Here is a 27,680-nt window from a genome sequence, read left to right on the forward strand (position 1 = left end):
TTATACTGACTGTACAAAACTCAAAACCGCAACAATATATATATATATATTTCTATAACTGTGTGCTGTACTATTTAAAAAAACTTGTTCTATCGATCACATTCGGTGAATACATAAATAAGCAAGGCATTATATTGTGGTGGTGGGAGTGAAGGTTGGAGAAATGAACATGCACACAGTTGATCAACGTTTATTGGTAGGACCTTTCAAACATAACATTTTCATTTTGTCTCAGGAAATGTCTGAGCGCTTCTTCATGGAGATTCCTCGCTGAGTTTGAAGACTTTAATCATTGTTTGAAAAAGTGGATTTCAACGTTTGCTCTTGTAAAAATGTGGATGAAAAGCTTGTCGAGAAAACTGCTTTGAGGAAAGGAATGTTGCTTTGTCTTGACACACTGGAGGCTCCAACATCACTCGGCTTTGTGCTGTAGGGATGAAGGTCTTGCTGCTTGATATAAGAAGATTGTTTTAAAGAAAATCTAAATTTAATGTATTCATTGCAGCAAACTAATTCTCTTTCATAGGACTTGAGTAAAAAACACTTACTGTTGATGTGTTCTCTTATGGAGGCGAAGCAAACTGGAAAGAAAGTGCCATCTTGGTACAGTACCTGCAGAGAATGCTTTGATTAGAAATCATTGGGTGCTGCATCCTGGAGCGTTCCAACAGTTAGACCAAACTGTCAAGACTGCTATCCTGTAAGCATTTAGGTTATGGTACAGTCGTTAAATATCCCACAATATCTCTCAAAAAAATTGTCCACTGTTCCTTGGCTAAATTCCTTGTCGAGAGGTTAGACGCATGGACATGAAAATTAATGATAAATGGAATGTGGATATTAATGTTTTATTTTTATTTTTTGTGTACAAGATCGAGCCTCGTGTAAGAGTTAACATTAATCCCCCCCTCCCCCACCCCCCCAAAAAACGGACACATAAAACATACAATAAAGGGAATGGGAGACAAGATGGGGAGGGAAAGGGAAGCACACAAGTACAACAGTAGAGGACAGGGACATCGGGAGAATTGTGGGAGGGAGTGGGCTTGGGGGTAGGAGGCATGGGAAGGGAGGGGAGGTGGGGTGGGAGAGGTATAAAACACATGGACACTGCTCGCACTTCCAGGAAAGAAGTTGCTATTTCACAAAAGTTTATCTGGGGTGAATTAGCGGGGGTAGAAAAGATCAAGGTTTTGGATGGGGGACGATAAGAGATGGTGGTGAACAGCTGTTTTAAAGACCTGGAGGGAGGAGTGGGATTGAAGGGAGTGAGGGAGTTTGTTCCAGAGGCGGGAGAAAAGAGGAATGAAAGAGTGAAGGTGAATAGAGAGTCTTGATTTCGGCAGTTTAACCATAAGAGGGTTGCTGGCAGATCTTGTGCGACCTGTAGGAAAATTTTGGGGACAGAGCACAGACAGAGCTGGGGGAGCAAGGCCAGATAGTAGTCGACAGAAGACAGAAAGACCACGTACCTGCCTGCGGTGAGTGAGTGAAAGGCCCTCGGAGTTCGCTTCATCGCGGGAGATTCCAATGATTCTGAAAGCTTTGCTTTCAACAGGGTGAAGCCGTTGTTCAATGTTCAAGTTGATGGCAACAAGTTGCCTAGTACATGTAATAAAAGTACATTTATAGATTCAGTTCATGAAGAGCAGAATTTACAAAGTCATTATGTCACAACAAAGGTTTGACCTCCATTTCGAGGCTTCACGGAATGTGACACCTGTGAGTAAGCATGTTGAGTAATTTCTTATTATATTAATAGATCTTCATGAAATGTCGCAAACTTGTAGTAATGAGGAGTAATAGAAGACTTGCCAGTTTACCTGACCAGCGCGGGACGTACTGCAATGAGGGAGAATTGAAGTACTGCGCAGAGTTGGCTTTGCCTAGAGAGACATCCCGGTCACATGGACTACGTCTCGCCAAGGATTTCCTCAACTGATGGGACCTAATCGATTCGCATGGTCTTCATCCAGGCCATCCAAGTAACACATAGATGGGATAATCTCCATTTTATTTCTCTCCTTTCTTCCTCCCCCTGTCGTTCTATCCTCCTATGTATGTCTGTGTGGTTTGGTTAAGGATTAGTTTTAAGTAGGTGAGTCCGTTTGTGTTTTGAGATAAGTGGTGTGTTTCCCTGACAAGTCATTCCCTCATTACCTGTTATTGATTACCCTCATCTCTATTTACTATTCACTAAACGACAATTATCGGGGATGCCTCTTTGTGGTGGTTGTACCCCCCAACACAAGTCGGGGGCCAAATCTTCCCCATTGTTCCCTGCTGCCTGGATTTGTCAGGGCAGCGCGGTCACGATCAGAGTGCCAATCGCTCTCCATGGACCTGCCCTTTCCCTCTTATCTCTGTCTCTTATCTCTGTCTCTTATCTTTGTCTCTTCTCTCTCTCTCTCTCTCTCTCTCTCTCTCTCTAACTCTGTTGTGGCCCTGACTTCATGAAGGTGGGGTACACCATCCTGGATGTGGGGGATCTCTGGGTCGCTCCAGCAAGATCGATCGGCTATCTCCGTGCCGCAGGCTTGATCGAGAGAACTGTTCAGGGCTATACAACAACAACAACAACAACTCTCCACTAACCATGTTTTTTTATTTTAATAATCAATGTGTTTGCTTGTGATTCCGAGCCGATCATTCCCTGCTGCCCTGCTGCCCATCTGGAGTATTTGAATTTTAATAAGCACATGCTTTGAATGAGGGAGCACATGTGAAGACATCTTTGTGTCAAATTATTAATGATCACTTGAACATTAGGTTGTTTATTTAGTTTTGTTTAATCCTGCTACAGTATGTTTATAATACTGACAGTCTACTATATTTCTCAATTCTGTTGTAAGTTTAATTTTTTTTTTTGCAAAACTGGACATGTCTAAGCATGATGTATGGACGTTATCTATGGTAAGATACTCAATAAAAACCATGGCTGCTGGTTGCATCATTTTCAGAAACAAGAAGGCATCTCAAAATGCAGAGCCCATCCACATCCACTTTGTAGTTGAACTAAAGTTGGCAAAAACAGCAGCTAAAATTTTTGGAATGTAAATTTTATTAATCGGTGTTGACCCTTGTCCCTAACTAGGTGGACCTCAAACATCTAAAGCCTCCATTCCAACCTGACAGATCTCTCAATCCAGGCCGCTGCCGACATCATCTGTAATGTACATCATCTGTTTCACAGAATCCTTTCTCCCACACACCTTACTGTCTCTAGTGTCTCTCCCTGGCTATTGTCTCCTCCGCTTTGAGCGACTTCAACCCCGTCATGGTGGCGCAATCACATTGTACATCAAGAACTCCATTTCTGACTCTCCGTATGCAGCTCTTACACTTTCCATTTCCCAGGAGTACCTCTGGCTGCGACTTCTCCTCCACTCCCAACTCGTGTTTATCTATGTGTTGTACCATCCTCTCAACACTGATGACATCATTCACATCTCTCTCAGATGACAGGGACCAATTTATAACCACTCATTCCAAATCTCTCCTTATATGTGGTGATTTCAATTGTTACCATGCCAATGGCCTGGGTGTTGGGTGTTGGTACCTGTCTCACCAGACATGGCACTTCAGCAAAGGGCTACTATGACTCCATGGGACTGACTCAATTTCTAAACTTTCCCACCTGGATTTCTGTCAATGGAAAATCCTCCCTTATGGATTTGGTGATGACCAACTTCCATGCCGATGTATCTTGCTCTTCCTCTGCCCCAATTCGTTTATCTGGTCATGTGCTTGTTAAGGTCAACATCTCTATAGCCATTCTGAGAGAACACCCTCAATGCTGGCAAAGTCTGGCAGTTCACCCGGGGAAACTGGCAGGGACTGCAAGCAGCCATCCCACTTCAGGACTGGTATATATACAGTTGTGGCCAAAAATATCGGCACCCTTGCACTTTTTTCAAATAATGCACCATTTCTTCCAGAAAATTGTTGAAATAAAAAAATATTTTGGTATCCACAAATGTATTTCTTTGGTTTGCAAGAACAAAACAAAAAAGCTGAAAAAATTACGAAATCTTAGCTTATTCCACACAGATATCCTAAAATGGCCCGGACAATATTATTGCCACCTTTTAGAGGTTGTTAGAAAGAATTAGATTTCAAGCAGGTGATTCTCCTTTACTTTGGGATTTAATTCACCTATGGTGAGTTGCAGGTGGCTGCAATATAAAATCGCTCATTCAACCAGTTTGAATAGAGAAAAGGAGTGATTCTGCTATTTTGTTTCACTGTGTGTACCGCAATGAGCATTATAGCCAAGCATGGACAATCTCAAGGCTACAAATCCATCTCCAGAGACCATGATGTTCCTGTGTCCACCGCATGCAATGTTATCAGGAAGTTTAAGGCCCATGGAACTGCAGCCAACCTCCCTGGACGTGGCCGCAAGAGAAAACTTGATCCAAGATTGCAGCGAAGGATTGTTAGAATGGTGGATAAAGCACCTCGATCAACTGCCAAACAGATTCAAGCTCACCTTCAGACACAAGGCATGACAGTTTCAACTCGCACCATCCATCGCCAACTCAATGAAAGGGGGTTCTATGGCAGGAGACCACTGCTGAGAGAGAGACATAAGAAACCCGATTGGAGTTTACCAATACACATCTGAACAAGCCAAAATCCTTCTGGGACAATGTCCTGTGGACTGATGCGACCAAATTAGAGCTTTCGGTAAAGCACATCATCTCCATGTTTACAGAAAACAAAATGAAGCCTTCAAAGAAAAGAACACCTTCCCTACAGTCAAACATGGAGGATGTTCAGTGATGTTTTGGGGTTGCTGTGCTGCTTCTGGCACTGGGTACCTTGAATGTGTGCATGGCATCATGAAATCAGGAGATTACCAAGGCATTTTGGAGCTCAATGTTCAACCCAGTGTCAGAAAGCTGGGTCTCTGTCGAAGGTCATTATTGATCTTGCAGCAGGTCATTGACCACAAACACACTTCAAAAAGCACCCAGGAATGGTTCAAGACAAAACGCTGGACTGTCCTGAAGTGGCCAGCAATGAGTCCACATCTAAATCCCATTGAACACCTGTGGGGAGATCTGAAAACAGCAGTTGGGAGAAGGCACCCTTCAAATTATGGGAGAACTGGAGCAGTTTGCACAAGAAGAGTGGGCCAAACTGCCAGTAGAGAGATGTAGGAAGCTCATTCATGGCTAGAGGAAGCGTTTGACTGTAGTTATTTTGTCCAAAAGCCACATGTGCTACCAAATATTAAGTCTAGGGTGTCAATAATTTTGTCAATGCCATTTCTTTTTGTTTCCTGATTTTAAAGGATATATTAAGTTCTGAATCAAAAACAAAGGTTCTGTAATATTAACAATGAAATAAAGAATTGTGGAGACCAAATACTTTTGTCAATTTAAACTTATTTTTAGAGAAAATTGTGAGTTATTAGAAAAAGGTGCAAGGGTGCCAACATTTTTGGCCAAGACTGTGTGTTGGCCAAGCACACTAACCCTATGATATGACACTGACTTTTATGCACTAATATATATATATATACAGTCACGTGAAAAAGTAAGTACACCCCATGTAAAGTTTTGATTTTTTCAACATATTTCAACATACAGCTATTTGATCTTAATTTCAATAATATTGATAGATAAACGTGATATAATATAACAAATATCATGAAACATTTACATTTTGTAGTCCATTATATAATTTAAATAAACATAAATGCAAATTTCGCATGTGGAAAAAGTAAGTACACCTCTACATTTATCACTACTTCAAATACCTAAAATTTGAATCAGGTGCACCAGCTCAGGTGCAAATGATTAGAACATCGTTAGAGAGGTTCTTGGAGGAACCTGTCTCATTTAAACCTCAGACATTTAGTTTGGTTTGCTCTTTGTTGTTGAAGTGTGCGGCGTCACCATGCCCAGATCAAAAGAGCTCTCTGAGGCCTTCAGAAAGAAGGTTATAGATGCCTAGGAGTCTGGGAAGGGATTTAAAAAGATCTCCAAACAATTTGAAATCAATCATTCGACTGTCTGGAAGATCATCTACAAGTGGATAAGATGCCAAACAACTGCCAACTTGTTCAGGCCAGGCCGTCCCAGCAAGTTCAGCCTGAGAGCAGACCGCAAGATGCTGAAAGAAGTCTCTAAGAACACCAGAATATCATCAAGGGACCTACAGGTAGCTCTTGCCACTGTTGATGTCAAAGTGCACGAGTCTACCATTAGAAAGAGGCTGCACAAATTTGATCTACATGGGAAGTGTGCCAGGAGGAAACCTTTGCTGTCCAGAAAGAACATCAGGGCAAGATGAAAGTTTGCCAATGAACACCGAGGGAAAGACCAGCACTTCGGGAAGAATGTCTCACTCACTCACCGCAGGCAGGTAGGTGGTCTTTCTGTCTTCTACCGACTCCTCTCCGGCCTTGCTCCCCCAGCTCTCTCTGTGCTCTGTCCCCCAAATATTCCTACAGGTCGCACAAGATCTGCCAGCAACCCTCTGATGGTTAAACTGCCGAAATCTCGGCTTTCTGCTCACCTTCACTCTTTCATTCCTCTTTTCTCCCGCCTCTGGAACAAACTCCCACACTCCCTTCAATCCCACTCCTCCCTCCAGGTCTTTAAAACAGCTGTTCACCACCATCTCTTATCTTCCCCCATCCAAAACCTTGATCTTTTCTACCCCCACTAATTCACCACAGATCCACCTTGTTTGAAATTCCAACTTCTTTCCTGGAAGTCCTGGCAGTGTCCATATGTTTATACCTCTCCCACCCCCCCCCCCCTTCACATGCCTCCCCCCCAAAGCCCTCTCCCTCCCACAGATCTCTCGATGTCTCCATGTCTCTCGGTCCCTGCTCTGAAATGTTGTGTTTGTGTCCTGCCCCCTCTCTCCCCATCTTGTCTACCGCTCCCGATGTTATTTGTTTTATGTGTCTGTTTGTCTTTCTGTGTGATTAATGTTCGCTCTTTCACGAGCCTCGATCTTGTATACAAAAAAAAAAGAAAAAAAAAAAAAGAAGTGCTCTGGACAGATGAGTCAAAGGTAGAGCTATTTGGTCACAGTACCAGAAGACATGTTTGGCGAAAACCAAAGACACCATTTGACCACATCAACCTGATACCAACTGTAAAGCATGGTGGTGGAAATATTATGGTTTGAGGCAGCTTTGCTGCATCAGGACCTGGGCAGCTCACCATCATAGAATCCACTATGAATTCGTAATTGTACCAGAGGGTGCTTGAGGATAATGTGAGGCCATCTGTTGGAAAGTTGAAGCTCAACCGAAGGTGGACCTTGCAACATGACAATGACCCCAAACATGCCAGTAAATCCACCAAGGAATGGCTGAAAAGAAAGAAATGGAGGGTTCTGGAATGGCCAAGTCAAAGCCCGGATCTAAATCCCATCGAGATGTTGTGGGGGGGATTTGAAACGGGCTGTGCATGCAAGAAACCCCTCAAACATCGCACATCTGAAAGAATTCTGCATGGAGGAGTGGGCAAAAATTTCTCCCAGTCGATGTCAGAGACTGGTAGACAGTTATAAGAAATGCCTACTTGAGGTTGTTTCTGCCAAAGGGGGCAATACCACCTATTAGAGCCAAGGGTGTACTTACTTTTTCCACATGCGAAATTTGCATTTATGTTTTTTTAAATTATACAATGGACTACAAAATGTAAATGTTTCATGATATTTGTTATATTATATCACCTTTATCTATCAATATTATTGAAATGAAGATCAAATAGCTGTATGTTGAAATATGTTGAAAAAGTCAAAACTTTACATGGGGTGTATTTACTTTTTCACGTGACTGTATATATATATTGTTACGGAAACGGAGTATGGCGCTCCCCTTAGCGAGGGGGGGGGGGGGAAATCCCCCTTCTATTTGCACTGGCCATCTCCGATCCTGAAGCTACCCCGCTCCCTTGTGGGGTGGGATTGCCCGAAGTGATTGGTCAAGGGATTCCCGTACACCTCCGGCAATTCCTCCACAAGGCAGGTGGGCAACTTCGCTCGAATCCCGGACAAGATGTTATTTGCCAACCGGTTTTTAGCAGCCCGCGGTTCGAACCATTAGCAAAGACTAAACCCGATTCATATGCGTTGGCCGAAATCGCACCACAGGAACTCAATGGGGAAATCTCTAAAGCGACCGAATGTGAAGAACAAAAGGGGTAAAGAAAGAACACAGGTATTTATTAATTATTTACACACAACCAAAGCAAGAGAAGAAAGAAATGTAATTTACAGGGACAATGGAAAAAGCAGATACACAGTGCAGTGGTTAACTTAAACAAGCTTACTTATACCCAGGACAGAACAAACAGAACAAACTCACGCACACGAATGGGGAATTGAAGCAGGAATTGCTGGAGGGAGAAGAAGATGGGACCACAGGGCTGGAAGGCTGGGCAGGGCACCGCAACAGGTCCGCTCCGGGCTGGAGCAAGCAAGGCGGCAGCAGGCACACGTATCTCCTTTCACGCGGCAGGCCCACGTATATCGTTTTTCACGGCATGGCTGGTTTTCGCTTTGACACGCCTCTGGCTCCCTCGATCGTCTGCCCGGTGGGGGCTTCCCTCGACGGGTTATATAGCCATGCCCTACCAAGCCATAGCCACACCATACCAAGCCGTGCCCACCGAGTCCTGGTTGGGCGCAAGGGCTTCCTGGCTCCACCTCCTGATGACGATGGGCGGGCCACGCCCTTCTTCCCCGAGTTGACCGCGTGCGTAATGGAGTTTGGGGAGAAGAAAACAGCCCAATGCAACGGTGGCGAACGCCGCCGAAAACAGCCCGATGCAACGGCGACGAACGCCAACTTAAACAGCCCAACTGTTACTGGCACTCCAAAGAGATGATTGGGGAACTGAAAGGGACCTATCTTATTTCATTTGGTGCAATGCAATGTCAATTAATGGGAAACAGAGCCTTAAACTAACATAGAATAAATAAATAACTATAGAGAGGTTCGTTCTCTGGTTCTCTACGTGTGTGCGATGGACTAACTAAAAGGACGACCTTTGATCTTTACATGAAACGGAGGTATTTACAAGAATCATTCCATTATTTACAATGGGGGTATTTTTACAATGAATTACACACACAGTGCACGGTTTCCCAAATCCGTTACTATATATATATATATATATATATATATATATATATATATATATATATATATATATATATATATATATATATATATATATATATATATATATATATATATGTATATATATGTATATATATGTATATGTATATATATGTATATATATGTATATATATATATATGTATATATATATATATATATATATATGTATATATATATATATATATATATATGTATATATATATATATGTATATATATATATGTATATATATATATATATATGTATATATATATGTATGTATATATATATATATGTATATATATATATGTATATATATATGTATGTATATATATATATATATATGTATATATATATGTATGTATATATATATATATATATATATATATGTATATATACTGAAACGCAAAAGAAACTTACCACCTTTGAAACCTTTAAATATCAACAATAACACTGCGTGTAGTAAATGTGTGAACTTATTTGTGGACAATAGTGTCCTCACTGTCAGACAAAACGGTCACGGATGGTCACTTGAACCTTCAATGGTCACTTCATAGCACAGCTGTTGAACAGCCGTTTTGACTGTCAGTGATTAGCCAAGGGGTACGGGATGATTTTAATGAGCCGCACGTGATGTCTTGATATTGGCTTAAAAAAGGCCAGTGCAAAATGGGCATTTTGACCAAAAAATTTGACCATTTTGACCAACTTCAAAAAGACCAAAAACGCAAAAGAAACTTATCACTTGTTTGAATATAATAAAATTGTAACAGTTCAAAATAAAACAAACCAACAATTGCTTATTGAAACATTGGCATTTTATTGATGACATGTCAAGTTTTTGACCAAGATACACCATCTCATCAGTTTGTTCTACAGTACAGAACAGCACAGGGTGCAATGTCAGTCCCCTTTCAATAGCGTGTGTGGCCACCATTGTTTTGGATACAGGCAGTGCATCATCGGCGTATACTGCCTACCAGTCTTTGGATGGATTGCTGCTGGATTCTGTCCCACTCAGTCCTCAATGTCTGAAGCAGCTCTGCCCGTGTCCTGGCCCTGCCAACTACGCGTCTCCCAAGCTCATCCCACAGGTGCTCTATGTGATTCAGGTCAGGGGAGAGCGCAGGCCACTGCATGGTGTTAATGTTCTCGCCTTGGAGAAATGCAGTGGTAAAGCGAGCAGCATGGGGACGAGCGTTGTCATGCTGAAAGGTTCTCAGTTCTGGGTGGTCTAGCAGGAATGGCAGCAGATGAGGTCGCAGGATGTTATCCACATACCGCTGGGCGTTAAGATTCCCATCCACAACCACCAGTGGCGTCCTGTACCGGCCTGATATGGCGGCCCACACCATCACACTTGGGCCACCCCACCTGTTGGCTTGACGCACGCAACAATCGGCATATCGCTCGCCAGTTCTTCTCCAGACACGCTCACGCCCATCAGGACTGTCCACACAGAACCTTGACTCATCGCTGAAAGCGACCTCGTTCCACTGCGCCAAGGTCCACCGGTGATGCTGCTGGCACCATCTCTGTCGGTTGCGGCAATGGGCAGCCGTTATCACGGGGCCTCTGTATGGTCTTCTGGCAGTCAGACCATAGTCATGCAGTCGTCTTCGTGCAGTATCATTGGAGATCCGTGGGTTTGCACGCCCCGGAGTTTCTGCCGCAGTGCGGGATGCTGGACGGAATCGATTTTGACTTCGGACCATCTGCCTGTCCTGCCTTGCAGTGGTGACTCTTGGCCTCCCTGATCGAGGTCTGTCATCTGCAGAGTTGTGGAGGGTGTCTCTGACCACCAGGGCCGATATCGTCTGGTGTGAACAGCCAAGGCGACGTGCCACCTCACGGTAGCTCAGTCCGCCTTGCAGCATGCCCAGGGCACGCTGCCGTTGATCCCTTGACAATCGTGGCATGTTGATTGAAATGCCCATTTTGCACTGGCCTTTTTAAAGCCAATATCAAGACATCACGTGCAGCTCATTAAAATCATCCCATACCCCTTGGCTAATCACTGACAGTCAAAACGGCTGTTCAACAGCTGTGCTATGAAGTGACCATTGAAGGTTCAAGTGACCATCCGTGACCGTTTTGTCTGACAGTGAGGACACTATTGTCCACAAATAAGTTCACACATTTACTACACGCAGTGTTATTGTTGATATTTAAAGGTTTCAAAGGTGGTAAGTTTCTTTTGCGTTTTCGGTCTTTTTGAAGTTGGTCAAAATGGTCAAATGTTTCGGTCAAAATGCCCATTTTGCACTGGCCTTTTTAAAGCCAATATCAAGACATCACGTGCAGCTCATTAAAATCATCCCGTACCCCTTGGCTAATCACTGACAGTCAAAACGGCTGTCCAACAGCTGTGCTATGAAGTGACCATTGAAGGTTCAAGTGACCATCCATGACCGTTTTGTCTGACAGTGAGGACACTATTGTCCACAAATAAGTTCACACATTTACTACACGCAGTGTTATTGTTGATATTTAAAGGTTTCAAAGGTGGTAAGTTTCTTTTGCGTTTCAGTATATATATATATATATATATATATATATATATATATATATATATATATATATATATATATATATATATATATATATATATATGTATGTATATATATATATATATATATATATATATGTATATATATGTATATATATATATATATATATGTATATATATATATATATATATATATATATATATATATGTATATATATATATATATATATATATATATATATATATATATATATATATATATATATATATATCTACACATACAGACATACTCAGCCTTGGAATTCTTCCACAGACACCTGCTCTCCCTTATGTACAGGTTCATCGAAAAAATGAATGGGGGAAAGGGAAGAGGGGTTATCGAGGATGGAAAAGAGCATGGTTTGGATTGGGGATTTTAATCTCTCTGCTGTTGACTCCATGCTCTGCCCTGACATTCCTCATCGTTCAGACAGACAGGCAGAATATTTTTTTCCTCTTCAAACCTCGACAAAATCACAAACTGGACAAACATTTGGAATATGTCTTTTAACTCTGATAAATCCCACATACTCACTTTCATATTCTATTGTATACAAAATCTCTTGGATTGGTCTCTTGGCCCATCATTCCCTTAGGAAATTCAATTAGACCTCTTGAAGGGAGAGGTGGTTGGGGATGGAGTTACGAGGATGAGAGAATAATTCTTCCAGAGGGTAATTTCAACTATTTGGAGAGAAAAGTTGGTTTTAAAAGCAAAAACCAATTCGCTTGTATGATATCATAGATGAAAGGAAACGATGTTGAGAAAATAGGTTGGGGGTGCGGGGAGGGGAGTGGTGTACGTGACGTCACACATTGAAGGGGAGGGAGTGTCAAAATGTCCTCTACTCTACTTTCACTTGTGTAATATATAAATAGCTACTTCTGTAATAGTTTACAGTAGACCTCCCAATAGGTAGGAAGTGGGATGGAATTTGATCCTTCAGTGCCAACAATATACGGTAATGCGACTTTCAATAATTGGAAACTGCAGAAACTTTTGGGAAAATGGTGCATTTCTTATCTATACTGTAAGAGAGCTTTTGTCTGTGTGTGTGTCGCCACATTGTGTGTGTGTCGAGATGGCTGAACAGATCTTTGTCCAACTTTCAGAGGTTCATAAATGAGTGTCAGGGAGTGTTTTAGGCATCAGTGAGTGTTTTAGGCATATCAGGGAGTTTTTTATGCATTAGGAGTGTTTTAGGCATATCAGGGAGTGTTTTAGGCATCAGTGAGTGTTTTAGGCATATCAGGGAGTGTTTTAGGCATATCAGGGAGTGTTTTAGGAATTTGGAGTGTTTTAGGCATATCAGGGAGTGTTTTAGGCATCAGTGAGTGTTTTAGGCATATCAGGGAGTGTTTTAGGAATTTGGAGTGTTTTAGGCATATCAGGGAGTGTTTTAGGCATCAGTGAGTGTTTTAGGCATATCAGGGAGTTTTTTAGGCATCAGTGAGTGTTTTAGGCATATCAGGGAGTTTTTTATGCATTAGGAGTGTTTTAGGCATATCAGGGAGTTTTTTATGCATTAGGAGTGTTTTAGGCATATCAGGGAGTTTTTTTATGCATTTGGAGTGTTTTAGGCATATCAGGGAGTGTTTTAGGCATATCAGGGAGTTTTTTAGGCATCAGTGAGTGTTTTAGGCATATCAGGGAGTTTTTTTAATGCATTAGGAGTGTTTTAGGCATATCAGGGAGTTTTTTATGCATTAGGAGTGTTTTAGGCATATCAGGGAGTTTTTTTTATCCATTTGGAGTGTTTTAGGCATATCAGGGAGTGTTTTAGGCATATCAGGGAGTTTTTTTTATGCATTAGGAGTGTTTTAGGCATATCAGGGAGTTTTTTATGCATTAGGAGTGTTTTAGGCATATCAGGGAGTTTTTTATGCATTAGGAGTGTTTTAGGCATATCAGGGAGTGTTTTAGGCACCAGTGCGTGTTTTAGGCATTAGGAGTGTTTTAGGCATATCAGGGAGTGTTTTAGGCATCAGTGAGTGTTTTAGGCATATCAGGGAGTTTTTTTATGCATTAGGAGTGTTTTAGGCATATCAGGGAGTTTTTTATGCATTAGGAGTGTTTTAGGCATATCAGGGAGTTTTTTAGGCATCAGTGAGTGTTTTAGGAATTTGGAGTGTTTTAGGCATATCAGGGAGTGTTTTAGGAATTTGGAGTGTTTTAGGCATATCAGGGAGTGTTTTAGGCATCAGTGAGTGTTTTAGGAATTTGGAGTGTTTTAGGCATATCAGGGAGTGTTTTAGGCATCAGTGAGTGTTTTAGGAATTTGGAGTGTTTTAGGCATATCAGGGAGTGTTTTAGGCATCAGTGAGTGTTTTAGGAATTTGGAGTGTTAGGAGTGTTTTTTATGCATTAGGCATTAGGAGTTTATGCATTATGCATTAGGCATTAGGCATTAGGCATTAGGAGTTTATGTATTATGCATTAGGCATTAGGCATTAGGCATTAGGCATTAGGCAGGCTTTTAGGAGTGTTTTAGGCATCAGTGAGTGTTTTAGGCATATCAGGGAGTGTTTTAGGAATTTGGAGTGTTTTAGGCATATCAGGGAGTTTTTTTTAGGAATTTGGAGTGTTTTAGGCATATCAGGGAGTTTTTTATGCATTAGGAGTGTTTTAGGCATATCAGGGAGTTTTTTTAGGAATTTGGAGTGTTTTAGGCATATCAGGGAGTTTTTTTAGGAATTTGGAGTGTTTTAGGCATATCAGGGAGTGTTTTAGGAATTTGGAGTGTTTTAGGCATATCAGGGAGTGTTTTAGGCATCAGTGAGTGTTTTAGGAATTTGGAGTGTTTTAGGCATATCAGGGAGTTTTTTTATGCATTAGGAGTGTTTTAGGCATGTCAGGGAGTTTTTTAGGCATCAGTGAGTGTTTTAGGAATTTGGAGTGTTTTAGGCATATCAGGGAGTGTTTTAGGCATCAGTGAGTGTTTTAGGAATTTGGAGTGTTTTAGGCATATCAGGGAGTGTTTTAGGCATCAGTGAGTGTTTTAGGAATTTGGAGTGTTTTAGGCATATCAGGGAGTTTTTTATGCATTAGGAGTGTTTTAGGCATATCAGGGAGTGTTTTAGGCATCATTGAGTGTTTTAGGAATTTGGAGTGTTTTAGGCATATCAGGGAGTGTTTTAGGCATCAGTGAGTGTTTTAGGAATTTGGAGTGTTTTAGGCATATCAGGGAGTTTTTTATGCATTAGGAGTGTTTTAGGCATATCAGGGAGTTTTTTAGGCATCAGTGAGTGTTTTAGGAATTTGGAGTGTTTTAGGCATATCAGGGAGTGTTTTAGGAATTTGGAGTGTTTTAGGCATATCAGGGAGTGTTTTAGGCATCAGTGAGTGTTTTAGGAATTTGGAGTGTTTTAGGCATATCAGGGAGTGTTTTAGGCATCAGTGAGTGTTTTAGGAATTTGGAGTGTTTTAGGCATATCAGGGAGTGTTTTAGGCATCAGTGAGTGTTTTAGGAATTTGGAGTGTTAGGAGTGTTTTTTATGCATTAGGCATTAGGAGTTTATGCATTATGCATTAGGCATTAGGCATTAGGCATTAGGAGTTTATGCATTATGCATTAGGCATTAGGCATTAGGCATTAGGCATTAGGCAGGCTTTTAGGAGTGTTTTAGGCATCAGTGAGTGTTTTAGGAATTTGGAGTGTTTTAGGCATATCAGGGAGTGTTTTAGGCATCAGTGAGTGTTTTAGGAATTTGGAGTGTTTTAGGCATATCAGGGAGTTTTTTTTAGGAATTTGGAGTGTTTTAGGCATATCAGGGAGTTTTTTATGCATTAGGAGTGTTTTAGGCATATCAGGGAGTTTTTTTTAGGAATTTGGAGTGTTTTAGGCATATCATGGAGTTTTTTTATGCATTAGGAGTGTTTTAGGCATGTCAGGGAGTTTTTTAGGAATTTGGAGTGTTTTAGGCATATCAGGGAGTTTTTTTATGCATTAGGAGTGTTTTAGGCATATCAGGGAGTTTTTTATGCATTAGGAGTGTTTTAGGCATATCAGGGAGTTTTTTTTATGCATTAGGAGTGTTTTAGGCATATCAGGGAGTGTTTTAGGCATCAGTGAGTGTTTTAGGCATATCAGGGAGTGTTTTAGGAATTTGGAGTGTTTTAGGCATATCAGGGAGTGTTTTAGGCATCAGTGAGTGTTTTAGGCATATCAGGGAGTTTTTTAGGCATCAGTGAGTGTTTTAGGCATATCAGGGAGTTTTCTTTATGCATTAGGAGTGTTTTAGGCATATCAGGGAGTTTTTTTATGCATTAGGAGTGTTTTAGGCATATCAGGGAGTTTTTTAGGAATTTGGAGTGTTTTAGGCATATCAGGGAGTGTTTTAGGCATTAGGAGTGTTTTAGGCATATCAGGGAGTTTTTTTAGGCATAGTGTTTTAGGCACCTCTAAAAGGTGGTATATAGGGAGTTTTTTACGCATCAGGGAGTGTTTTCGACATCAGTGAGTGCCAGCGAGTGCTTTTAGGACTGTTTTAGGGAAAAACAATTTGAAGAATTTGAAGAAACAGTTCGATGTTTGGGATTTTAAAAATCGCTCTGTAGTGCTTGGCAACGGGAAAAAATACACCTGGCAGCGTCGGGTACCCCTGCTAGTATGTTATAATTTTTAGTTATACCCTGGAGGTATTGTATGATTACTAATGAACACTAATCTAACCATGTGATATGTTTCTATTGGTCAGACGTCTAATCCTGAAGCTCTTTGCATCCAAAAGGGAAACATTGCTGGCAGAATAGACAAGTACTTGGTTTATGAAAATAAATGTGATTATTAACTATTGTGTGGATTCGTTGATAGCACCTTGAAATGTCAGACTATTTTTTCTGGTCCTGATTTTGGTGTCACTTGCCTAACCTGGAACCTCATTTTCTTGTCATTGATGGAATTTCTTATGATCTTTTCAGCTGCAGGAAATATTCAGGGGAGGATTCATTTGGTTCTCATCTTGAATTGGAGTTTTAAACTCTTTTAAGTGTGAACACTTCAAGATAGTGAATTTTAAATAATCTCATTCATTCAGTGAAAACATTTAGCTACCTCGGAGACATGTTGAATGGAGAAGGTGGATCAGACTCTGCGGCGGTTGCGAGAGTGAGATGTGCATGGAAGAAGTTTCGGGAACTGAGTGGCGTGCTGATGAGGAGGAGAGTGTCGTTGAAGCTGAAGGGAAAGTTGTATGCTGCATGTGTGAGAAGTGTTATGATTTACGGGAGCGAGACATGGGTAATGAACGTAGAGCAGCAACGAAGACTGGAAAGGGTGGAAATGTGAATGGTTCGGTGGATGTGCGGAGTATCGTTGAGAGAGAGGAAGACAAATGATGAATTGCGAAAGATGATGCGAATGGAGCCTGTGATTGATGCTGTGAAGAGGAACAGGTTGAGATGGTTTGGTCATCTGGGCTGGTGCTCCTGCCTCACACCTTGCTCGGCTTCACGCTGTTGAGGCCAAAGCTTTCAGAATCATTGGAATCTCCTGCGATGTAGTCAACTCCGAGGGCCTTTCACTCACTCACCGCAGGCAGGTTGGTGGTCTTTCTGTCTTCTACCGACTCCTCTCCGGCCTTGCTCCCCCAGCTCTCTCTGTGTTCTGTCCCCCCAATATTCCTTCAGGTCGCACAAGATCTGCCTGCAACCCTCTTATGGTTAAACTGCCAAAGTCTAGGCTCTCTGCTCACCTTCACTCTTTCATTCCCCTTTTCTCCCGCCTCTGGAACAAACTCCCCCACTCCCTTCAATCCCACTCCTCCCTCCAGGTCTTTAAAACAGCTGTTCACCACCATCTCTTATCGTTCCCCATCGAAAACCTTGATCTTTTCTACCCCCGGTAATTCACCCCAGAGTCCTTGCAGTGTTCATATGTTTTATTCCTCTCCCACCTCCCCCCAAGTCCTCCCGATGTCCCTGCTCTCAAATGTTGTGTTTGTGTCCTTCCCCCTCTCTCCCCATCTTGTCTGCCGCTCCCCTTGTTTTTTGTGTTTTGTGTGTCGGTTTGTCTTTTTGTGTGATTAATGTTAGCTCTTTCACGAGCCTCGATCTTGTATACAAAAAAAAACAAAAAACAAACAAAAAAAACAAAAAACAAATGTGTTGAGGAATGGATGAAAGTAACTGGTTGAGAAGAGTGATGGAAATGAATGTAGAAGGAAGTAGAGGACGGGGAAGAATGAGAAAGACTTGGCTAAAGATGGTGGAAGAAGAAATGTGGGCAAGGGGGTTAACAAGGAGAGATGCAGAAAATAGGGCAAAATGGAGAAGATTGTCATGGGGACCGCAAGGCTAACCCCCGCTCTAGCAGGGAAAATGGCCTTAAAATGCCTGTTGTTGTTTGTTGTATTCAGCAAACATGTTGACTGAGCAGTTGCGAGGCAGTGTAACTCATTCCTTTATAATATGTTTAAAAAATTAATTTCACTTTTGGTCAGGCAATGGGTGAATGTCCAAGATTTTCAGCAGCTACTTGTACTAAACACTATGCACAGTGAGGAGGGGAGTTGGGGGAGGATTTATTGGGGATGCGGGATTGGTTGTGGGGTGGGGTGGTGGCTTAGGGTCATTGTGTTAAAAAAAATCAATTGTAACCAATTGGTGGGGCTGGCAGGATGGCCTAGAGGTTCGGACACGAGCCTCTAAGCTGTTTAGCCTGTTTAGTGAATCCCGACCCAGCTATAAACGATCATCCCGGTGTTTCACAGGCAGGGCGAATCATCAATGTGTCCCTTATTCCCTTATTGGACCTTGAACTGTCCCTTATTGGACGTTAAACTGGCGTCCCGTATGCCGGCTTTAGTGGGTGGACATTAAAGATCCCACGGTGTCCTTTTTGAAGAGTAGGCGAGCTATAGCCGACACCCTAAACAAATGACGAGTTCCTGCTCAAACTACTGCTGGGAAGGCAATGGCAAACCTCCCAGTATAACCATTGCCAAGACACTACTTCGGCAGCACCGACGTTCTGTAATAGATTATGTTTCATCACAATCAGAAACCAATCGGTGTGTCTTAAAACCTGTATTCAAATAAATATCACCAATCTGTGCATTGCGAGAAGTTGATGAGCAGCCTATGGCGACCCTATAATTATTATTTCGTCACAACACTAACTGGATGTCATACTTTGTGTGCAAGCATATTTGTCTTGCTTACCAAGTTGTAGTTTGACATTTGGCATGAAGAATTAGGCCTTGCAGTCATATTACAAATGGAGATCATCTGTTGCCTCTCTTCAACCAGGACGGACCTGCTCCTTTGGATAATCTATCACCAGGGTCAGAATGGGGGACGGACACGGTGCTTTAAAGTCAACGCAAGTGTCCAAGGCCTCGGTGTGGCTGGAACGGACGCCTTTGTACCCACCAGCCTTTGCCTTGTCCCCGCGGAATGTACGTGTGGTCCCAGGGGCGACCGCTACATTCGATGGAAAGGTGAGTCCATTTAGGCTTCAGGAAGCTACGTTCTGCTTGTGAGATGTCTCCCTTTGCTTGAAAACATCAAAGTCTCTTTCCTGTCTGGATCTCCTTCAAGATAGATGTGGTAAATCCTTGAAAGCAAGAGATGGAATTGTATATTTTATGATCTTTTCAGCTGCAGGAGATAAGCCTGGTGTTGGCTTAGCGGTTAGCGTGCCGGCTTGGGATCCGAGGATCCTGGGTTCAAATCCTGGTTGATCGCTGAATTAACGCCAGGGGGGTTGGATATATTTATATTTATGCCTGTCATTTATGCTGCATGTGTGATGCATGGATGGGAAATGGGATGCTGCATGGGAAAGGTGTATGCTGCATGTGTGAGAAGTGTTATGATTTATGGGAGTGAGACATGGGTAATGAACGTAGAGCAGCAACGAAGGCTGGAAAGGGTGGAAATGCGAATGGTTCGGTGGATGTGCGGAGTATCGTTGAGAGAGAGGAAGACAAATGATGAATTGCGAAAGATGATGGGAATAGAGCCTGTGATTGATGCTGTGAAGAGGAACAGGTTGAGATGGTTTGGTCATGTGTTGAGGAAGGATGAAAGTGACTGGTTGAGAAGAGTGATGGAAATGAATGTAGAAGGAAGTAGAGGACGGGGAAGACCGAGAAAGACTTGGGTAAACGTGGTGGAAGAAGAAATGCGGGCAAGGGGGTTAACAAGGAGAGATGCAGAAAATAGGGCAAAATGGACAAGATTGTCATGGTGACCTCAAGGCTAACCCCCGCTCTTTCAGCGAAAATGGCCTTAAAATGCCTGTTGTTGTTGTTGTATTTATGCCTTGGATATATTTATGCCTGTCATCCTTCCGAGGTCGGAAAATTGAGTACCAGTTCACTGGTAATTCCCTGTGTGTCGCAAGAGGCGACTAACAAGGTTGGCGATAGGAAGGGCATCCGGCCATAAAACATTGCTTCAAAAAGGGGACCACGGCGCCTGAAAAAGGCCAATCCCTGCTCTGCAGGGAAAAATGGCCTCTGAAGGTGGTTCTTTTCAGCTGCAGGAAATATTCAGGGGAGGCTTCAATGGGTTATCATCCTTCACTTGGAGTTTTAACTCTTAAGTGAGAACACTACTTGAATATAGTAATTTTTATCTCCAAATTTTATTCTTTCACTGTGTGAAGTTTCCCTGTGAGAAACATGTCGACTCTGAGCATCAGCGCTAGGCAGTGTAACTCATTCCTTCATTTGCATTCTCCCAATGATCTTGGTGTGTTGTGAGAATGGAACTAAAACTTGCAGGTGTCTCTGAGTTTCCCCTTTTTTTGGAGTTTGGTTGTTTCTTTACCTTACACGTGGGCCTTTAAAAAGCACATTGTGAAACGGCTTTGATGGAACTCGTATGGTACTGCCTTGTGGATGTTTCTATTGCTTGTAGAACCAGGTTTATTGAACATCTCTGTGAGGCATGATGGCTCATAAAATTGCGGCAAAAAACAGCTTCAGAATTCAAAATTGACTGAGAGGAAAAGATCACTGCATATAATTTGTAACAACAATCCCAAAACAAAGGGACATTGTCAAGGCAGAATTTTTCTAAGTTTCAGGCTTGGATATATTTATGCCTTTATATCGCATCACTAAGACAAAAACAAACAAGAAAACTAGAACGGGCACTCGGTAGAGCGCATACCTTCGCCGCAGCTACTGTTCTGTACTGTACTAAAATACGATTTTGACCTTTTCGTGACCTTGACCTTGACCTTTGACCCGATTGCTCCCAAAATCTAATCAAATGTGTCCCGTATAATAACCAATCATCCCACCAAATTTCATGCAATTCGGTTGAATACTTTTTGAGTTATGCGAATAACATACACACACACAGACATACAAATAAATACACAGCGATCAAAACATAACCTTCCGCTTTTGCGAAGGTAAAGAACAATCAGAGATTGCAAACCCTCGCCAGGATGTATTTTCAGTGGTTTTTAAGGCTTTTGTGTTAAAACAAATATGGCGGCCGAACCACATGACAGATGACGTCATCATTATTTTTTTTCTAAACTAATTTATTCCTAGATTATGCTCAAGAAATTTCATCTTGATCGGATGAAGTTTTGTACTTGTTATATTTTCAGTGGTTTTTAAGGCTTTTGTGTTAAAACAAATATGGCGGCCGAACCACGTCACCTGAATACGTCATCACTAAAAAAAATTCTCCACCAAATTATTCCTAGATGATGCTCGAGAAATTTAATCCTGATCGGATGAAGTTTTGTACTTGTCGAATTATGACATCATAATGAAGGCAACTATGACATCTTCATTGAAATGTTATTCCGCATGGAGAGTTCTTTACAATGAGCCATGTCTCAATTTTTTCTATTCAGCACTTTCAGAGATATAGAGGTGCAAAGTTTTGTGGTTTTTCCAAGATGGCGGCCGAACCACGTGACCTATGCATCATAATTATCATTAAAAAATTCTACAGGTGGAGTTGCACCTATGGTGAAAATTTCCTGTCAATCGGACCTACGGTTGCAGAGAAAATCATATTTATTCTGTGCGGACAAACAGACAAACAAACAAACAAACAGACAAACAAACAAACGGTCTCAAGTGCAATAACCTCTCCTCTGGCGAGGGTAACAAACAAAGTTTTCAGTTGCAAGGTGTTTGACTGGGCCTGTATCGTATTCTGATAGGAAGGGAATGGATCGTAGCGTGTGTCGTGGAAACCTCAACGCGGCAGTCAGCTATTGCTGGGGGCTGGAGTTCTCTCGGATCAGTGACTTGGCTCGAACAACAGGAACCTGTCGCTATGCATTTCCAGCCATGCCCAGACGCGCGCCGCTGGAAATTGCATTATGCAGGCCCGACATTTTGGAGACTCGGTTCCGAGGAAACGGTAAGATGCTCAAGGCATGACTTAATGGCCACGTGCTCGGGCGGCCATAGGCATCGCCTGGCCTACATTTCTTGCCGCAGCAGGTCCAACTGCACTTTTGAAAATGTGGCTGTGGGTTCATGCGGTTGCCCGAGTAAACTTTATCTGTACCTGTATCGATACTGTACAAGCGGCCAAACGATGGGGTTATTTGCGTACAGTGGTTGTTTGCATTTTCGGGAGGCACATGCACTATTTATTTACGTTTAATTTACCTTTTTCTTTGCACAGTTCGGTTCCATTCCTCGAGATGTAAACAGTGAGCAACCTGCAAGGGTTGGTAAAACAAAAGCCAAATAAAATGTCCAGATTTGCAAAACAAATGTTCAGGAAATTGAATTGGTTCAACTTTTCAGTTTGTCCAGATAAATTGAGCATCACTTTCATCCATTCCCTTTTATATTTCTATCTACTGCTTGGAAGTATGGTCCGGCGTTCTCATCCGAGCTGCTCATTTACATTCTGTCGCATTCCAGCTTTCACGTTTGTCCTGCCAAAAATCCAACTGATGACGCATTATTTGTTCTCTACAGTGACTGAGGTACAACTTTGCTGTTCTCATAACCAAAGAGAAACAATAGGATTGATTGGAAGAATTGCAATAACATGGCCGTCCAAGCTCCATCTTGGCGATCGGGAAAGCATCGCTCACTGTTTGCCCTCTATGGAAAGCTTTGAATGTGGATTTCTTTGTAAGAAACTACGGCAATGGGTTGTTTAAAGCCAGGCAGGTGTAGCTGATGCTCGGTGATGTGGAACGTTTGTATGAAGCATTCGGGCTTGTTACGTGTTGCGCTGTAGTGCAATGCACGACCGTCGAGCACCATGGAATGGTCCCACACACTGGCTCACTCTGTGGAGTTCTTTACATCTTGAGCAGGATGCGGAGGGCAGTGGGTCATTGGTTTCCTACCACATATAATTTACAGGACTGTTTTCTATTTGAATCTCTCGGCCTTTCTCTCTGGTTGTTGTCACTAGTAGTTATATGAGCATTTCTTTTGTTCTCGGTCTTGCTTGCACTTTTCACACCATATGCTGCAGATATGGTTTTTCCCTCTAGATTTCTACTCTATTGTATCCCGTTTCCTTCCTGTTTTAAGTTTTGCACATGTCGACTGACGTTCATGATGGTTGGTACCCGGCCCATACAGCACCTCCAGATTGTCGTTCTACTACTATTACTAATTGTTTAATGGCTCCAATTATTCCCACCTCTGTGTGGGGTCGGCCGGGGAAAGTTTTGGACCCAGTCTTTCACGAATCGGCTGGCCAGGCATGACCTTCAACTGAAGGTGACAAGAATTTTGAACTCAGCCATGGTGGCAGCGGTAACTCGTCCACTCTTCGAGAGGACCTCATGGGACCGTTAACCTCCACCGACTAATCCTGGCACACTGGACATCCATTTCAACGTCATTACAGGAGACGACACAAACATGGGTGCCTCACCCTGCTTGCGAAACACCAGGGTGGCAGTTTACAGCTAGTTCGGGATTCGAACCGAGGCGAGTGTGCTTCCTTCTGTACTATCCTGCCAGGCCGCATCCACAATATCACTGGCCATAAAACTAATGGTAACGGAGGTCCCAAAAAGGCAATTTGCACATTGGACTTTGATCTTTTGCACACCATTCAATGTTTATTGCTTTAAAACAATGGTTGTCCAAAGTGGTTTGCCAGCCTGTTTGGAGCTTTTTAAAGCAAAAGTTCAAGGTGATCAAAAAAATTATACGTTTAACCTCTCGTCATTTCATTACTGTTGAAACTCGAGTTTCTCCGGCTATTTGTTTTTCTTTGGGAATTAAAACAATAGCTTTTAGTATCAAGGGGCATGCCCATTGTAGGAAGTTGAGCAAGCTTAAGCAAAGGAATTAAATTACTGGTGATTCAGAAGAAAAATGCACAATTCGAACTGATTTTAATCCAAAAAAGTACAAAAACGACATTGAGGAAGACGCTTTGCATCCGCTGAAGAGATCAACACGGACCTCAAAAGGAGGACTTCTGTGTTGGGTGAAACAAAAGTTGTTTCATCACTGGATGAAGTGCATTGAATAGGACAGATTGTTGAAAAGAACTTAATACAAATAAGGTTTGTCAACAATACTATGTCTATTACGTAGGTTAGGTAATGGAACTTTCGGGTGACTTTCTTGGCACAATAATTACTTACCTTTCTATGTCAAGGTATTTCACTTCTCCGTGAAGTGCATGACATTAAAAACAATATTGTTGATTGCAAGACTTGCACATTGATGTATCGGGATTAGAGGAACATTTACTCAAAATTTGGACAAGTGCCCAATAATATCAGCTTGGATAATATATCAGGATTCCAAAGCAAATTGCAAAATACCATTGGTACTTCATAGAAGATCTGATTGGATAGCTCAGTGGTCACGTGCTCGATTTTGAATTGTCCAGAATGTGTTTGATTCTTGATTTAACAGAATCCGTCAAGTTATCCTGGTGGTTCACAGAGATTTGTCGCTTCATAGAGCTTCATAGAGAGAAGGCCATTTTTTGGAGCCAGCGTTTGCCATTTGCTAGTGCAAGGTTAAGATCCTGTCTTTATTGAAAAGAGCAGGTTTTGTGTGCTGGTCAAAAATCAAAATTGAAAAAAAAAAAAAAATCCCAAAAAATCAAAATTGGCTTCAATTTAACACTTGGGAGGAAATGGCAATCCATGAAGCACATCGTTTGCCCTTGAAGCTGCTTGGGCAACACATACTCTCTGAATGCATGTTATTAATTTATATATTTATTTTAAACGTGATAATATACTTTGTAAATTGTAACCAGCAAGTAACAATGACATTGTAAATTGTGATGAATCGTTACTTGGTTGCTAAGCGACTGCTTTTGTGCAGGGAAGTTGGCCGCATCGAAAGCTGAATAAATTTCTGCCTCGGAAGCCATTGTGGTAGAACAATAGACGTGGTGCACTGAGCTTGTTTTTAACCACATCTATTTCACCAAGATAAGATTCAAATGTACAATGAACGTGCCAATCGTAAGAAATGAGTTCAACAAATTGATGGAGTTGGGGACAATATTGTCCAAAGAAAGTTCCTGCTGTTTTCCTTGAATTGTTGGTTTTGCAGCATCAAGAGAAGCTTGGTCTGCTCTTGAGATTTGACCATTTCATGAAGAGTTTTTTCCAAGAACTTAAAAAAAAATTTTGGGGATTAAAAAGCAATAGTCTTTGTATTATTTTTTAAAAAATAGCACTAATTTCATGGAGAAACTGAGTGACAACGTTATAGACTGACGGGGGGCAAAAGGGGAAGAGGAGACAAAAATGCATGTATAGAATGCTAATGAATAGTTGAGTGGCAGGAATGGAAGAGGAAGGAGAAGGAGGAGGGTAAGAAGAAGAAGAAGAAGAAGAAGAAAAAAAATCGTTGGCCTCTTTCAAAGGTAGCTATTTGTGCATCTGTGATAGATTCCCACTGATTTGAGAATGCTAAATGCTCCGGGGATCCCATCTCAGGCGAAGCGTGACTGTCCGAATTTCCTGAGAGGCAGAGCAAAGAGCATTCATGAATGTCATTGCAAATGCTGCACCAGACGTTGATAGTTTGTACTTATCCTGACCCTGACATGCACCTGTGGCCTATCACATTTGGACAGAAAAGCATCCCCCATCATTACGCGGTGCTGTCTGAAAGGTGAAATCAATGATTTATTCAAGAGTGGTTGACATATTGATAACATGTATGAGAAAGAGGATGGCAACCATATACGAGATGTTGCAATCCTCGAGTTGACATTCGCAAAGTAAAGGACAGGATCAGGATGTTGTTGAAATCTATAATGCATACACTGGTGTATTTTTCATCGAGAAATGTAGTTGATGCCATTAACATTGAGTTGTTTGAGTATGGCTGGATGCCAGGCATGATACAATGCAGCACTGGAATGTCAAGAGAGAATCTCACCACAAATTCTGAAAGCTAGAAATCCACAAGAGGAAGTGCGTGCATAATTCGAGCATCAGTCTTGGATACATGTTTCAGACTTGTGGCATCATCAGCAAGAAAAAAACGGCTTAAAATACAGACGGATATTCTCATTGGGCAATGTGATGCTCCATATATGCTGAATGTATGCTCCATGTATATATATATTTTTTTTTTTAGGGCTCTTTGGCTAAACACGAAACAGGTGCGTAGGCCCTGCTTATTTGGCATGAGATTAGGAGGGCTGCAGCCCCCTACAGCAGTATGGTTGTACTGCAGCCAAATACTGGGAAGATAATTTAAATCTCAAACCCACCCAGGTTCCTCTACAGCTGCAGATATTCCCAAATAGTACATACATAAGAATCCCAATGCTACACATCCCTTCAGCCGCTGGACCGGTTTCATCGCTTGTTGGCGAGTCATCAGCGACAGCGTAGACAGAAACGCGCACCATCGTGGCTCCAAAGCATGTACCAGATACAATGTCAATAGCAGTTAACAAAGATCCAATCATGTCTCTCACCCGTAATTGGTGGGAATAACCAATCGGCTCTTACTTAATAAATTACCCCAGGAGGTTAGGATTTTAATAAATGAATCCCCATGCTTTTGTAGCCAAAGAAAGCGACATAAAGAAACCAAGAAAAGCTACACAAGGTAAGCCCTTTGTTGTTTCAAACCCTACTTGGGTTCCTCGACAGCTGCAGACATTCACAAGTAATACATACATGAGAATCCCAATTATTCTCGCCCCCTAGTGGCCAGACCAGTTTTATCACTTGTTGGAGAGTCATCAGCAACAGTGAGATTTACGGGTGATATATATATATAATGTAATAATTTACAGGTATGCACACTTGCCTTTGAGCTGTCTAGGCTGGGTTCAAGTCTCAGCCCAGCTTTACAGTGCAATTCTTGCTTTGGTTTTGGATGCAGAGTGATGCATCACTGTCTATCATAAGGGGGTTAAGATGGAGGATCTGTCTCCCAGCCCTGTTTGTGATGGACCTTAAAGACATCTGTGCCTTCTGCAAAGAGTAGTCGAGCTTATCGCCGGTGCCCTGGAAGTATTGCTCATGTAATAATGAGATGACATCTTACATGTTTGCTCCATGCATGGGAAGTAAACTGCAGGGTTAAGCAATTGGTTCACTTTGTCTGTCTGTCTGTCTGTCTGTTTGTCTGTCTGTCTACAAATGTCAGTTTATGATTGAAGGTTAACTTAATTTCAGTTGAATGTTATATTTTGATCACAAATCAGAACATGAATTGGAAAATGAACCCGCAGTTTAGCTGTACTTTGGCTATTCATTTGACCTGATCACACATGTGCAGAGGAGTGAGATCACCTTTTAAGTGGTGAAACCGCTTTAACATTTGGCTATGTCCTTCCTTCCATCCGTCTGTCAAAAATGAAGAAGAAGAAACTTTCGAACCCACCGTGTTTAATTCTAAAGGGTTCTTAAGTGTTAAAGTGTAATTCTAGAGTTTTAAAGGGTAATTCTGATGGGTTCTAAAGAGTAATTCTAATAGGTTCTAATGGGTAATTTTAAAGGGTTTTGTTAGTTTCTAGGCTTTGCCTATTTCATATTAAAAATTCCAAATTGAACACCTTCCTTCTGACACGGGTGCGATTTTTATTTATTTATT

The 27,680-nt window shown here is 41.8% G+C and overlaps 1 protein-coding gene and 1 long non-coding RNA gene across 2 annotated transcripts in view; one reads left to right on the forward strand and one right to left on the reverse strand.

Moving 5' to 3' along the window:
• MYLK (myosin light chain kinase) overlaps positions 1-27,680 on the forward strand; it is a gene marked incomplete in the record, with an annotated part of 313,975 nt that overhangs the window by 42,084 nt on the left and 244,211 nt on the right. Inside the window, 1 exon segment of the mRNA XM_078782291.1 lies at positions 18,931-19,121. Coding sequence (XP_078638417.1) covers positions 18,972-19,121 — 150 coding nt within the window.
• On the reverse strand, positions 175-8,525 carry LOC137430628 (uncharacterized). The gene is made up of 4 exons (XR_010985129.2): positions 8,339-8,525; positions 1,473-1,602; positions 549-612; positions 175-447 (listed from the first exon to the last, which is right to left on the reverse strand). It is a non-coding gene; the product is annotated as an uncharacterized LOC137430628 (long non-coding RNA).

Source organism: Myxine glutinosa, chromosome 7 (genome assembly GCF_964187855.1).
Source record: "Myxine glutinosa chromosome 7, kmMyxGlut1.1, whole genome shotgun sequence".
In the NCBI taxonomy this organism is placed as follows: Eukaryota; Metazoa; Chordata; class Myxini; order Myxiniformes; family Myxinidae; genus Myxine; species Myxine glutinosa.